The 14,680-nt window shown below is 34.0% G+C and overlaps 1 protein-coding gene across 8 annotated transcripts in view; it reads right to left on the minus strand.

The window, feature by feature from the left end:
• Positions 1-14,680, minus strand: part of LOC123538009 (collagen alpha-1(I) chain-like) — a 156,349-nt gene that overhangs the window by 93,751 nt on the left and 47,918 nt on the right. For 5 of the 8 annotated variants that reach the window (XM_053530307.1, XM_053530306.1, XM_053530304.1 and 2 more), the window contains exons 3-6: positions 14,377-14,571; positions 13,712-13,807; positions 12,545-12,720; positions 11,842-11,968 (exon numbers count right to left, since the gene is read on the minus strand). The exons of the other annotated variants lie outside the window; for them this stretch is intronic. In XM_053530307.1, coding sequence (XP_053386282.1) covers positions 11,842-11,968; positions 12,545-12,720; positions 13,712-13,807; positions 14,377-14,571 — 594 coding nt within the window. The remainder of the gene's footprint in view (positions 1-11,841; positions 11,969-12,544; positions 12,721-13,711; positions 13,808-14,376; positions 14,572-14,680) is intronic. 8 annotated transcript variants of the gene reach the window in all.

Genomic DNA, 14,680 nt, shown 5'->3' on the forward strand with positions numbered 1-14,680 from the left:
TACACAGAATGGCAACTGGCTATATTCTCGCGTGTCAGAGCGTGAATCGGCATTATCTTAGTAAAAAACAAACATCTATGAGCATGGAGTTACAATTTGTACCTTTAAAACTACATTTAAAATACATGTTAGCTTCTAAAACAACATTAGTTTAATGTGAAATAGTCTTAAGACAAAAAGTACACATTTCTTGCCATCAAAATAAGTGTGGTCATAAGGTGATAATTAATTTACCCATGAATAATTGCTTTCGCATACAAAATGGCGCGTGGAGAAAGAGTCACTTCCGGTAAACGAGATCTCATTCAGTTATCACGGGATATTGCCGAGATTTGCTCTATATGCCTTTCAAGTTGCCGATCTATTTATTTTTATAGCTCTTTGATTTAAACAAGGATTTCATTGCACTATGCTGCAAACAGTAAAATAAACTGGAACTTTATGTACTGTGCATCTCTGTACAGTTGCAAGACGTCTCACGTAATTTTTACTAATACGAGTCTGCTTCCCTAAACTGATTAAAGCTTATTGAAAACTGTATTACAAGCATAAAAAGAAAAGAAAATTTATTTGAGTGAATAATACCTCACTTTGAAATCAGACAACGTTCATGAGTGCAAAATATGAAAACTGTATCACAATGGGATGAGATATATTCTATATTCACTCCTAACAAACAAAATATCCAGTATCACTTAAAATTCAATCAAAGGCCTGAATGGCCTGAGTCGGCTAATGATTGATGTACTGACAGTATAGTCTACCAGTTTCAGTTTGTTTTTAGTTTTTTTCTTAAAATTTCATAACACAGCTCGATATTTACCCAAAATATTATATCCGGATACGATTACACTTTTCTCCAGTTTGAACAATATATTTTACAAATTGTGATGATACGAAGACATTTAGCAGCAATTGGCAGTATCTGACATTGAAGTTTACGGTTAAATTACCTCTTATTTAAATCTTTTCATAAAAAAGTTATTTCGTTTCGTGAAAGCAGCCAAACATAGACGATCTACTTTCGATTTCAAAAACTACAAGAAAATAAAATTTAATGTTTCGCCGATTTGTTTATTTCTTGAAAAATAAGAATTAAAATCATTTTTAGCTCATCTGATTTTTTGAAAAAAAATGATGAGTTATTGTCATCACTTGAGCGGTTGTCGGCGTCGGCATCGGTGTCGGCGTCGGCGTCGGCGTTGCCTGGTTAAGTTTTATGTTTAGGTCAGCTTTTCTCCTAAACTATCAAAGCTATTGCTTTGAAACTTGGAATACTTGTTCACCATCATAAGCTGACCCTGTATAGCAAGAAACATAACTCCATCTTGCTTTTTGCAAGATTTATGGCCCCTTTTGTACTTAGAAAATATCAGATTTCTTGGTTAAGTTTTATGTTTAGGTCAACTTTTCTCCTAAACTATCAAAGCTATTGCTTTGAAACTTGGAATACTTGTTCACCATCATAAGCAGACCCTGTACATCAAGAAACATAACTCCATCTTGCTTTTTGCAAGATTTATTGCCCCTTTTGGACTTAGAAAATCAGTTTTCTTGGTTAAGTTTTATGTTTAGGTCAGCTTTTATCCTAAACTATCAAAGCTATTGCTTTAAAACTTGCAACACTTGTTCACCATCATAAGTTGACCCTGTATAGCAAGAAACATAACTCCGTCCTGCTTTTTGCAAGATTTATGGCCCCTTTTGGACTTAGAAAATATCAGATTTCTTGGTTAAGTTTTATGTTTAGGTCAACTTTTCTCTTAAACTATCAAAGCTATTGCTTTGAAACTTGCAACACTTGTTCACCATCATAAGCTGACCCTGTACAGCAAGCAACATAACTCCATCCTGCTTTTTGCAATAATTATTGCCCCTTTTGGACTTAGAAAATCATTTTCTTGGTTGAGTATTATGTTTAAGTCAACTTTTCTCATAAACTATCAAAGCTATTGCTTTAAAACTTGCAACAGTTTTTCACCATCATAAGTGGACACTGTACATCAAGAAACATAACTCTATCCTGCTTTTTGCAAGAATGATGGCCCTTTTTAGACTTAGAAAATCATGGGTAGGACAATATTTCTATTACACAAAAAAAATCAGATGAGCGTTAGCACCCGCAAGGCGGTGCTCTTGTTAATATCAGTAGTAACTAAACAAACCAGTGAAGAGCTTCTTCTTCCGATAATTTATCCGTTTACTGACTGCAAAATTCAACCCACGCAAAGTTTATAGAAATCATACGATGCGTGTTTACGTTCAATGTGGGAGAATTAAGGCTGATCGGCTATGTTACCTTACGCATCCAGACGATTCAGATTTTGTTTTTAAAAAAGCATTGTGTGCGTTTCTGTAATTTTATATACGTTTTTATACGCTTAGAAACTATTAGACATGCGTATTTGCATTATTTCTATACGTAATTTACGCTAATACGCATCTTATCTGGAGCCCTGTGGAACTATTTTTTGTCTTTCGCTGGATGTTACCCAAGCTTTGTAAGCCTGCACAATCCTTAAAATGCACATTTATGCTTAATGAGTTACATTCGAGAATTGCACAATTACAAGTCATAAATATGACAGATTACATCGTATATTGGTCATAGCAAAGGGAATTGACACAACTTAACTTCATTCATGCAGTGAACTGTTTGAAGTTTGAGAAATCTAATGGAACTACATCCCTTCACTGTGTTATTTGGTCCATTTAGAGAATCGTTGGATAGTAAGGACTCGTCAAAAGGCTTTCAGCCTTTAGCCGACTCAATAAAAATACTTCTTTCATATATAAAAGTATAAAATGTCACCTGCGTTAAAAAAAAAAGAGTCACTCCAATATCTCTACACAACAAGGAGTTTTTGATACCTGGCAAAATACAACAGCATCAACTATATCAGATTATATTAAGAATTAAAGTTAATTTGTTAAAACAGCTTCTGCACTACTTTCTTGTGTTTCCCATGCTATTCTGGTAATTGCACCAACACTTTCTGTACTAGGTGCACTTCAAAGGCAATACAAAACCCATTAAAATCCTTTCTAAATGATTAAAACAAATATTAAGCCTAATCCATCATTAACTGTGATGATAAATTAACAAGAAAAGAATTTTTTTGTCATGAAACTTAATTTCAAACATCTGTGTTAGAATTTCTGGGTCTGAAACGTGTTCAGATATCAGACTGTCTCTTTGACTTAAACGGACATAAAAAGGAACATAAAAATTTGATATGTAACACATGTATTATAAGTTTGTTAGAAATTTTTACCAATTAACACATTTTAGCATGGTTATTAATTTGACATCTAATTATTAACATCTTTAGAGAAATCCTGAACTTGAAATTTCAAGCTCACTGGCAGACAGCAAAGCATAAATGAGCATAACTAAAATCAAATATATGTAAAAACTATTCTAAGACTTGTACATAAAATTATATACGTTCAATTCCACCAACTTTTTAACATTCTGAGAATGCAACTACATGCTGATGCTGATACATGAAATTAAATATGAAATTATAATTGCATTATAAAAGTCAAAGATCACTGATTCAAAAGAATTCATGCCTTTAAATGAAATTATTTTCCAACAGAATACAATAAAATCAACACATAATTGCAGGATATGACATAAAGTCAGTGCCTCTCTCAGCGGGTCTGCAGATTTTGATAGAGATAAATTTTGTTACACCCAATTTTCTTTTACCTTCCTCTTCCTGTAAATTGCTCTTAAACTTTTGTCTTTATTAGCCCATTAAATATCTAATGCACTTTTGCAGACTCTGCCACCTCCAAAAAACTAGAATGGCCTGAAAATAGGATTTCCTGACCCAGACAGTGAAAATGTAGAAAAACTTGCAAAATGCTGCAAACAGTTATAAGACAAGGGTAGAGAGGGAATTACTCCTAGATTGCTAAAATGATGCATGTAATTAATATTAGCCCCCAAGTCAATAAAATGGACATTTAAACTCAGCAGTGGGGCTATAAATTACAACAGTGGTCAAATCTGGACAGTGTGTGAAATGATAAGAAGGAATGTGTAAAACATGTAAAACCACAACATTGTGATACCATACAGTATAAAATGTCATAGCTCATGAATTTGAAAAAACTCTGCTCAAGCATCAGTAAAGTCATTAAAAAAACTGAAACAAAAACTTGTGAATTAAAATATATTTAACATGTAAACTAAAAAATTTGAAGTAGACAGTCATACAGAAAAGTACTTGTAGCCTAAAACTTTTTACATAGATTCAAGTGTAACTCAGATACTAAATCAATTATTTTTGAGCTCTGACTGAATTACGAAAAAAGGAAACATGTAACTGTAATTACTTAAACAAGTCATTTTTGTTGTAAGTGTGCACAGTTAACAAACTGATTTAAGATCAGAACACATTAAAGGAAGTGTCTAAGGGTACGGATCCATACCTCTAGACAGTCATGTTTGGGGTTTTCTATATAAGGGGTACGGACCTCCATTTTTTATTTAGAGATTCAGGGTTACTTACATAGATTTTGTTGAAAATGAAATAACAAATAAGAATTAACCAGTGTTCAATTAAAACTTAGATCTAAATGGTTTACAGAAACTAGCGTTCACCTGATTGTTTACCTTCTCTTTCAAAACCTAAATAACAAAGGAACTCCAAATTAATACACTGTTTCTTCCTGATTATAAATTGTTGATAACAGATTAATGTCAAAAAAAGGGCTAAACTGGGCTAAAGTCCTTGTCCTAGTTATGAAGTCTTGCCTACATAATTATGTAGACTATGATGGTAAACAAGTGTTCAAAGTTTCAAAGCCATATGACAAAGAGTTTAGGCAAATATGGACTATTATAAAAAAAAACTGATTTCCAAGTCCAAAAAATGCCATAATTCAGCCAAAATAGTTAACAGAGTTATGTACTCTTGCCTACAGATTGAAACCATGATGATATTAAGTAAGTGTTCAAACTTTCAAAGCCACTTGTCAAATAGTTTTGACAAAATGCTTACTTGTCCGAAAAACTGAACCGATTTCTAAGTTCAAATAGGGCCATAATACAGCCAAAATAGTTGTCAGATTTATGCACGTTTGGGTACAGATGGAAATCATGATGATAAGCAAATGTTCAATGTTTAAAAGCCGCGATATGTCAAATAATTTTAACAAAAACTGAATCAATTTCCAAGTCAAAAAAGGGCCAGAATTCAGCCAAAATATTTGTCAGAGTTATGTACTTTTGTCTACAGATAGAGGTTGCTATGATAAACAGGTGGTAAAAGTTTCAAAGCCAAATGTCAAACATGTAACACAAAATATGAACTGATACGAAAAACTAAATCAAGAATTTCAAGTCAAAAGGGGCCAAAATTCAGCCAAAACCATTGATGGAGCTATGTACTTGTGCCTATAACTGGACATGGTGATGGTAAACAAGTGTTGAAAGTTTCAAAGCTTTATGTTAAAAGACTTTGTCAAAATAGGGACTGTTTTGAACAATTTAACGAAGGTGTGACGCCGACGCTTAGGTGAGTAGGATAGGTCTACTTATTCTTCAAATAGTCAAGCTAATAGACATAATAATATGCACCTATTTATTTGTTATTTAGCAAGAGATGATTATAATAGACAAGAAACTGATTGTTTAATAATCCCATTAACCGTCATTAAGTAAAAGAAACTGTTTGTGAAAACGTCCCTTGTATCTCGTAACGGCTACCAAATGTGTGGGAAACATACACAAATGTAAATACCATACGGGTTAATTATCATTGAAAATAGTTTTTTCACAACATATTTAACATATTTTTGTTAAATCTTTATATTTTTCTGCCAGTTCGAATCCTCGTAATTTATTTATTGATTTATTTGGTGTTCTCGGTTACTTACGTTTTGAAAGATAGGGTGAACATTGTTATCTGTAAAGCATTAATAGATCCAAGTTTAAAGTGAATACTGATGAAGTCTTATTTATTATTTCATTTTCAACAAAAATTGAAATGTAAATGATCCTTAATCTCTAAAAACAGAGGTTCTCACCCCTAGAAGACACCTTACAGGCTTGTCTAAAGGTATGGAGCATAGGTATTATAAATTATTGTCAGGTAGAGTCGACAAAAAGTAATATTCTGTATTAGTAAATTCAAAAGACCTTTAAATATTGCACATAATGTTAAAATATAAATTGAATATTAAAGTATTTATGTTATTTCTTCACTAAATTTGCATGCAATTTTATAGAAAAAAAGGGAAATATATATGTGTACTAAATATAACATTAGCATATTTAATTTTGAAAAGAGGCAGTGCGAAAATATATCACTATTATACACTGGCCATGCATTGCCTTTACAGGGCTTTAGTCTGCAGCATTGATGATTTAAACAACGGAAAGGTTACAAAAGGCGCCAAGACGCACCATTTTACATTTAGAAATTAACTAAGAAAGTAAAATTTTTCCAGGGGAGCATGCCCCTAACCCCTAGAACAATGGCTTACATTTCCATTTTGGCCATGCTACACTGACACAGGTTTACTTTCTCTGAGGTACAGTAGTTGACCCCGACTAACACTTCATTAGGAAAAAAATTAACGTCATAATATACACACAAAAAAAAAATGCACCACTTTGTATCTATAATGTAAGAATTCTATAGGGAACATGCTCCAAAACCCTCCTAGGACAGTGTCTTACACTTCCATTTTGGCCTAGCTACGCCCATTAATTATGAATTTCGCCAGATAGCACCATATTTTGCATTTAGAATGTAAAAATCTTCCGGTGGGAGCATGACTGCCCCCATCCCCAACCAAACACCCTAGTACAGTGGCTTACACTTCTATTTTGGCCCTGCTATGCACTTGACACCGGCGTACTTTCTATAAGGTACAGTAGTTCCCCTGGGTCTACACCTTATGCACCGCTTTGCTTCTATGATGTCCAGTTTTTCCCGAATCGTCTAGGACAGTGGCTTACACTTCCATTTTGGCCTAGCTAAACCCCAGAATTATGAATTTTGCAAAAATACACCATTTTGCATCTAACTTGTGCAATTTTTACATGGGAGCATGCCCCAGAACAATTTAGCCTAGCAACACCCCTGAATTATGAACTTCATCATCTCAAAACACATCATGTCTTATCTAGAATGTATTTTTTCAGGGGTAACATCGCCCCATCCCCCTTAGAAAAGTGACTCATACTTCCATTATGGCCCAGCTACGCCTTGACACTGGTGTACTTTCTAAATTGTACAATTGCTTCCCGGGTCTACACTTCATTTTGAAAAAAGAAAAACATAAAAGTCCAGATATAAACCATAAAGCACCATTTTGCATCTATAATATGAAAACATTCTGTGGAAGCATGCCATACCCTCCTTGGACAGTGGCCTACAATTCCATTTTAGCCTAAGTACGCCCCTGAATTATAAATTTCAAGCTTTAGGTCTTGTGATTCAAAGTTGCATTCATATTGTAGTATTATGAAATATTGCCATTTATAATGTATATTATATTTTATCAGAAGTTACAGTATAAAATGATTACATTGTTTATTCATAATTTCATTATGTAAAACAGTTTCAGTAAAGATTTTTAATAAAACACATCTCAAAATAAAACAACTACTGGGTTATCACATTCATTCTTGTTGAGAGACGCAAAATTTAACCGTTTGACTAAAGTTTTACAATCATTGAACATGTTCTAAAATTCTCAAACCACCATTAGAACATATTCCAAGCTTATCAAATTGGTCAGTGCCATTAATTCACATTATCGGATTCTTAATGGGACATCATGCTGACAAGACAACAAGCCTGAAAGTTCCAAATCAAAATTGATTCTCCAGCTACCCCTTGTCCTATAACTGCAAAAGAGTTTTACCAAAACATAAAATCAGCCGCTAGTGTCCCTTTCAGGTCTTGCTCAATCAATCAAGGGAAATAACTGGTGAAGATAGACACAAACATAAAGACAGACAAAATCTAAATTGCTGCCATATATACCAGATGTGGGGGGGGGGAAGTAAATTTGTAAACTGCACAGGAGATATTTAAATCTCAAATTTCGTCAACCACCCTAATTCATTAACTTCGTTATTGTGTAATGTGTCTTGTAGGTATTTACAGTCACAGCTAGTCGTATATTATTGTCACAGTTACCGTATATTTTATTTCAACTGAGTTTGATTTAACGCAGTTTCTGCTGAACTTTGATGCAAATGTGGTAAATATCCTAACTCTTTACTTGTCTAGTTTGTGTAGGGCTTTTTAATTGTAGTTATAAAATATTAGTCTCCATATGGCAATTACTACTGTTAAAAATATATCTTTTTTTTTACCTGTATACAGCTACAAATTAATGAAGTTCAAATGCAAATGCATTAAATATATAGTGCAGAACTTATATATAGTACCAATGAAACAGTTTTTCCACTTACAGTAAATTGGAAGGTTCCTATCACAGAGGACGAGTTCAGCTTTCAGAGAATTTGATCAAAATTGCAAGTCCACTTAGCGAACAGAAAATCTAATTAAAGTCTGATTATTTATTATGTAAATAGATCCCTATTGATAATAATATGGTCACTGTGGTGGTGATAGCTATGAAAGTTCAGTAATGCATAATTTAGGCAACCTTTTTAATGTCGTATGTAAAAAAAGTGTAAAATATTATCATGTTGGCTATGAAAATTACTGTAACCCTATTCAATTGTTGCTATTAAAGAATCATTTGTTATTATAGCGTATACAAGCAAATTACTTTGACATTTTACACAGACTGCACTCTGTCTGCATGAAATACAAGAGAAGTAATAAATTAAGTCACCCTTACTCTTCTTTCTGCCAAACTGGCAGTAAGGCGCACGACCTTACATTTAGTCTTATGTGATCTGTCTTTATGTATGAGTTCATGTTATATGCCAAGACTGACCTACTTTCTACCAACAATATCAATATTTGCCTAGGGTGACCCATATCAACTAATAAAAGTAAACTATGACAAGATGACCTACTTTCAGAAGTATCACAACAACCCCCTTGGATGACATAAATTTAGTAGGAGTCTTATGACTGGCCTTGAATGACCTTTTCTCAAAGTCTCACATTTACCATGAATGACTCACTAAGATCAGCATCACAATTAGCAGAAATGGCCTTGGATGACCTACTTTAAGAAGTATCACAACTGGCCTTGAATGACCTATGTTAAGAGGTATCACAATTAGCCTTGGATGACCTACTTTAAGAGGTATCAGAAATGCCCTTCCGCTGAGTGACCTACTTCAAGAAGTATCACAATAAAGTCTATTTGGTTTTTTCTTCTGCTTTAACAGGTTAGTTTTGATAATGATTATGACCTACTTTTTGAAATCTTTAGTTTATAACATATAATGTCTTTTTCAGCTTTTAAACTAATAACTGTTATGATCATAGTCTACCTTATAACATATTCAACAAAATTTAAAACACAGGCTGATGGCCATTTAGATTTAATCAACAAACATTAGCTATATTCAAATGTCTACTATTTTCTTTATTAAATGCTTAATGATTAACTGCTGAGAGTATTTATTACTATAAAACAGTTGTTTTCATGAGTACAGCAAAGATTAAACAAACTCTACCTACTTTAACATTTAGAACAAAATTATTTCATTATGCCAAATGATTTGTATGTCTTTCAGATTGGTCCATCATTTCATGCAGATATAGCGACTTTAACTTGTCATAATTCAAATAGCTCTGATTCAATGTTCTCTGATTGGAATAAGAATAACTTTTTTATGGAGTGAACATTAAAAGACTGCAGTCAATTTTCAGCCAATTATCACCAAGACCCTTCCATAGAGCAAAGCTAGACCTATTTCATGTAAATGCCTGTACAAGCTGAGACTTTCATAGAGTGCTCTGAATCACTTGTCTCCAAAATTACTGTTGGTTCCATTATTGCAAAAATAGAATAAATCCTTCATATGGATTGTGGAACCATCAAACTTGCTTCGGGTAGGTCAGGGATCTATATCATTCCAAAGAGCCTGCCACCTTTGGTGTTATTTTGAACTCTTAGAAAACAAATTTTTCTCTCTACTATACTATATTATACCATACTATGGCCAAGTTTTCTATAATACAGATTGGTCACTTTGGGTAATTTAATTTGCTATCCGGCTATTTATGCCCTTTTTCTCTTCTATATACTCTAACTGCCATGGTGGTCTATAACTACCACTTAATTCAAAGGGAACTATTTTTTATATAAAAATGTCTTCAAAGTTGACAAATTGGCTTGCAATAATGATTGGGCAACTTGTTACGAAATTAATGGGAAATAAATTCATTTTCTTCTCTAAAATATCACACAAAATTTACCTACTGCCAGTTCAATAAAGAAGCAATTACAAACATATTAAGCCCAATAAAAAATGTATAAATTGTATGGGGGTGCCTATATCAAACAAATAATGCCACCTGTCTCTACTGGGAATAATATTGTCTTAACAATTTTTTGTTAATAACTGATAACTTTACATTATGTCTGATAAATAATGAATACAATAAATGGATCTGGTATTTTATTTTCATGTCTATGAGATAGACATAGGAGTTACAAAATCAAGCAAGTTTCGCACCTTTTCATCAACACAGAGATAACAAAGGAGCACCAAAAATATGGCACAGTCTAAGAGTTGTTGCCATCTAGTTGGGAAAGCATGCATTTGTTGCCAGACATATTCGATTTTTATAATCTATAGTGCTATTTATAAAAGGAATGAAAGAATAACTAAGGAGACATAATATACTTAGATAAATCTAATTCTATTCAAAGATTTATTTTACAATATATACACAGAAACATTATAGACAATGGAATACATGATCCTGCTCAAGCAAAACAGTACAGCCTCTCTAAAGTAACACTATAATTTTGAAGGCTTAAATGTGTTTGTTGTACAAAGACTGTCCTTCTAAAGCACCCTATTATGTATAACAATATGCTATTTCAGTAGCATTTGACCACCAGAGAAAACTGCTTTAGAATACTGAAATTCTATACAGAGAATTATGCAATCGAACCAAAATGACAGAATACTAAAATTCTATACAGAGAATTATGTAATCCAACCAAAAATGACAACTGTCATTACAGATCCACTACCTTAACTACGAAATCAATTTTAATGGAAAGAAACAAAAGCTGTTTGTAAAACACATAAGCCCCCATGATGGCCTGTCTGTGGCAAGCGGGTATGAGATTTAGTATGACGTGACCTTGACCTTTGTTCAAATAATATAAAAAGTAATAGGTCAGAGGTCATCTACTGACAACAGAGAAGCATCCTATGAAGACATACATCCGCAGCATTTTTTATTGATAGAATGAAAACAATTTTCAGTCTAAATCAATGTGGCCTTTGACCTTTGAACTACTAAACCCCAAAACAATGAAGGTCACCTACTGACCACAGGCAATAATCCTAAGGAAGTCTGATGACTGTGGGTCAAACCATTCTTTAGTTATGTGACCTGTGACTGTGACCTTGACTCACTAGTGCCTATAACTACAAGGGTCATCTACTGACCACAGGCCATCATCCTAAAAAGTTTGAACATTGTGAGACCAAGCATTCTCTAGTTACTAATTGGAAACCAAATGGTTTACCTACCCACCAAACAACAGACCGACCATGAACAAAACAATATAACCCGTCTTCATCGAAAGGGGCATAAATATCTGCTACTGTAGTAACAGAGATGTTTGCTCTTCAGAGGTTATACTGTATATTTTGAGGACAAAGTTTACGATGTTCACAATAACATGTATGGTTCATACCTTCCAATCTGAACCGAATCTCATCAGAAAATGGTCCTGTGTAGTTAGAGGAAAAAAATATACTTTGTGTCACTGCTGCAATTTGCAGTTTGTATGCCATGTTCGTTGGTAACCCAGTTATCATTTTCTGAAAACAGAAATAGCAGGATGTGAGTGAGAACCTCGATATTATAGCTGTATATGAAAAATTCAAATCTAAAAGAAGTTTCTATGCCACAAAGAACTTTAACGAAAAACTTTAAAGAAATTAAAAGGAATTTGAAGAATGAAACTGACAAGACTGACCCCATTTCGAACGGCTAACTTCATGTGAAAACCATGGTCAAACTGGTATAGCTAGAAGTCACTTAAACCAAGGTTCAACCATTCTCTCATGATGTTCACACCACAGTTTGCATGTTCCAGGTGTGCACGTTTGCAAGTTCCAGGTGTGTGCATGTTCGCAAGTTCCAGGTGAGTGTGACAAGCAGCACAGAAACCAGTGGTTTGTACTGATGGAGGTCAAACTTACCCACTTCTTACATATGAGGGGTTTGCTAATTTCTCAACAGCAACCAGAGTGTTTGCAATTTTCACACGAGATCATAAACAACAAGAAATTTTTTTCAAGTAAATTTGCAAACATATGATAACCAATCATAGGCTGGCATGGGAAAACTATTATTCTAAATTATAAAGCATTAAGCTCTTGGAATTTACTAACCTCATTGTCTGAGCCTGGAACCATGATGTCCCCACTCCATGGTTCCTTGCTCATTGCAGTATACTGTATGAAGTATGAGTCTACCCTCTTGTAGAATGTCTTTGGCGGCAACCACTGCACAAAAACCTCTGTCGGTGATACAACCGACAAATTCAAAACTGTTGGAGCACTTGGTTCTATAAAAAACATAAACTGTGTGAGTAAAATATAGGAAAAAATATGCACTGTCTATTGTTGGAAATATAAAATAGTCTCTGTTGTGCGTATTGTGTCTGTTACTGACCCTACAGGAAATAATCCCAAAATATGTGTGGTTTGTTTGATAAATGATGTGAGCCATTAGCATTAAAACCATGCAGTGTCAGTAACAAGCAAAATAATGGATTTGTTTTATCAACCAATTATATAATTATTTGCCTCACTCAACATGAAAATCTACCGTCTTCTGGAAGGTATCTACTGTCTTCTGGAAGGTAAAAGAATGCCATGTGATGATTCATACAAATTTCTAAAACTAGCATTTTCTTATTTTGTTCCTTTTTCCATGGTAACACTGTTGGTGGATAAAAGTAAATTGGAACAAATGTGGCCTTTGTCGCAGCAACGAAGTTTTGAAAGAGATAAGCATTTCAACAAATGCACTACTTAAAATAAAGGACCCATAAGGAAAGCCTGCAATATCGGTGGGATAACTGATTCTCGCTTGCCATTTCTGCAACATGGTAGCCCAATTCTGAATGTTTTCAGGTTTAGCATCCTGTTTAACAATTTTTGAGACATGTATAAATGATGGTGTCTACTTGTAGTAGTAAACACAATGTCTAGTTTTTAATAGTGTTGCTTCAGTGGATTATCACCCCATTGACACTGTACATAATACCCAACCCAGTCACATTCTACCGACACCGGACATGATACCCCACCAAGTCGCATTCTACTAACACCAGGCTATTCAGCCCTAGTACTATCCTCTAAATGCTGAGCACCAAGCGAAAAAGCTACTAGTACCATTTTTCACGTCTTTCATTGCGGTGGTTCTGTTACAATTTGCAAATACATATGAATAGAAATAGCTCAATGGCACTACAGGTCCACTACCTTGTCTCGTCAAAAATTACAGATGCATTTTTGACAACAACCTTGCCAAGTTCTAAAAAATATACTTACTATCAACATCTGTGACTGCGGGGAAACTATCACTGTAGTCACTGTAACCGCCATCAGACATTGCGCTTACTTTAAATTGATATTCTGTATATGGCTCTGAAATATATCAAATTTGAAAAAATAAGATCTTTATTGTTGATGCAAAACCTTCCACTTTATCTCCATGATCTATAAACGTCAATTAAATGACACGACTGACTCTGCAATTCTGACTGGTCAAACGTAGATTTCAAACTATGTCAGATAGAGTCCATGTAGAGAATTCTTTGTGAAAAAAAAACCTCGGTCGGTCAGTCCGCTACGCTCAGTTTCCATCCCTATTGGTTTCTTTTTCACAAAGAATTCACTTATAAACTCTTATCTATAACAAGGAAAACTAGCCCTGCCTCTTGGGAAAACTATCTTGGTGCCCGTGTTTATTAAAGAAACAGGATGATGTGAAGGAATTTAGTAATGGCTCACATAAAGACATTGCTGTGAAATTACTTTCAAACAGAGTCTGCAGTTTAAAAGGAAAAAGTTTTCAAAGTTCCATACAGCCATATACGGAAAACTAGCCGGCCATGTTTTTTTTTAATGAATAAGAATTGTTGTAAAATGATTTTGATATCAGCTAGGTCAGTAGTTTCTGAGAAGAAACTTTTCAAACTGTATATACAACTTACCTAATCCAGTAATATTAGCAGCCATTTGTGGTGTGAGATATCCTGAAATCACCCTAGTATAAGCAGCATCACCACTGGTCCACTGTATCTGGTAACTCTTTATATTGCTCTTCCCTATGACAGGTGCTTCCCAATTAATAACAAGCCAAGTAGACTTCCTCTCAGAAATATGTGTGATACGCGGTGGATCTGGAACTAAAAAAAATCTGTAACATTAAAGATACTTTTTCACCATGAATGGAATAAAAAAACAATGAATAGCTCTATTCAAATACAAGTTGATACAAAGTGAATATCTAACACT

The sequence above is a fragment of the Mercenaria mercenaria genome, chromosome 18 (assembly GCF_021730395.1).
Source record: "Mercenaria mercenaria strain notata chromosome 18, MADL_Memer_1, whole genome shotgun sequence".
Taxonomy (NCBI): domain Eukaryota; kingdom Metazoa; phylum Mollusca; class Bivalvia; order Venerida; family Veneridae; genus Mercenaria; species Mercenaria mercenaria.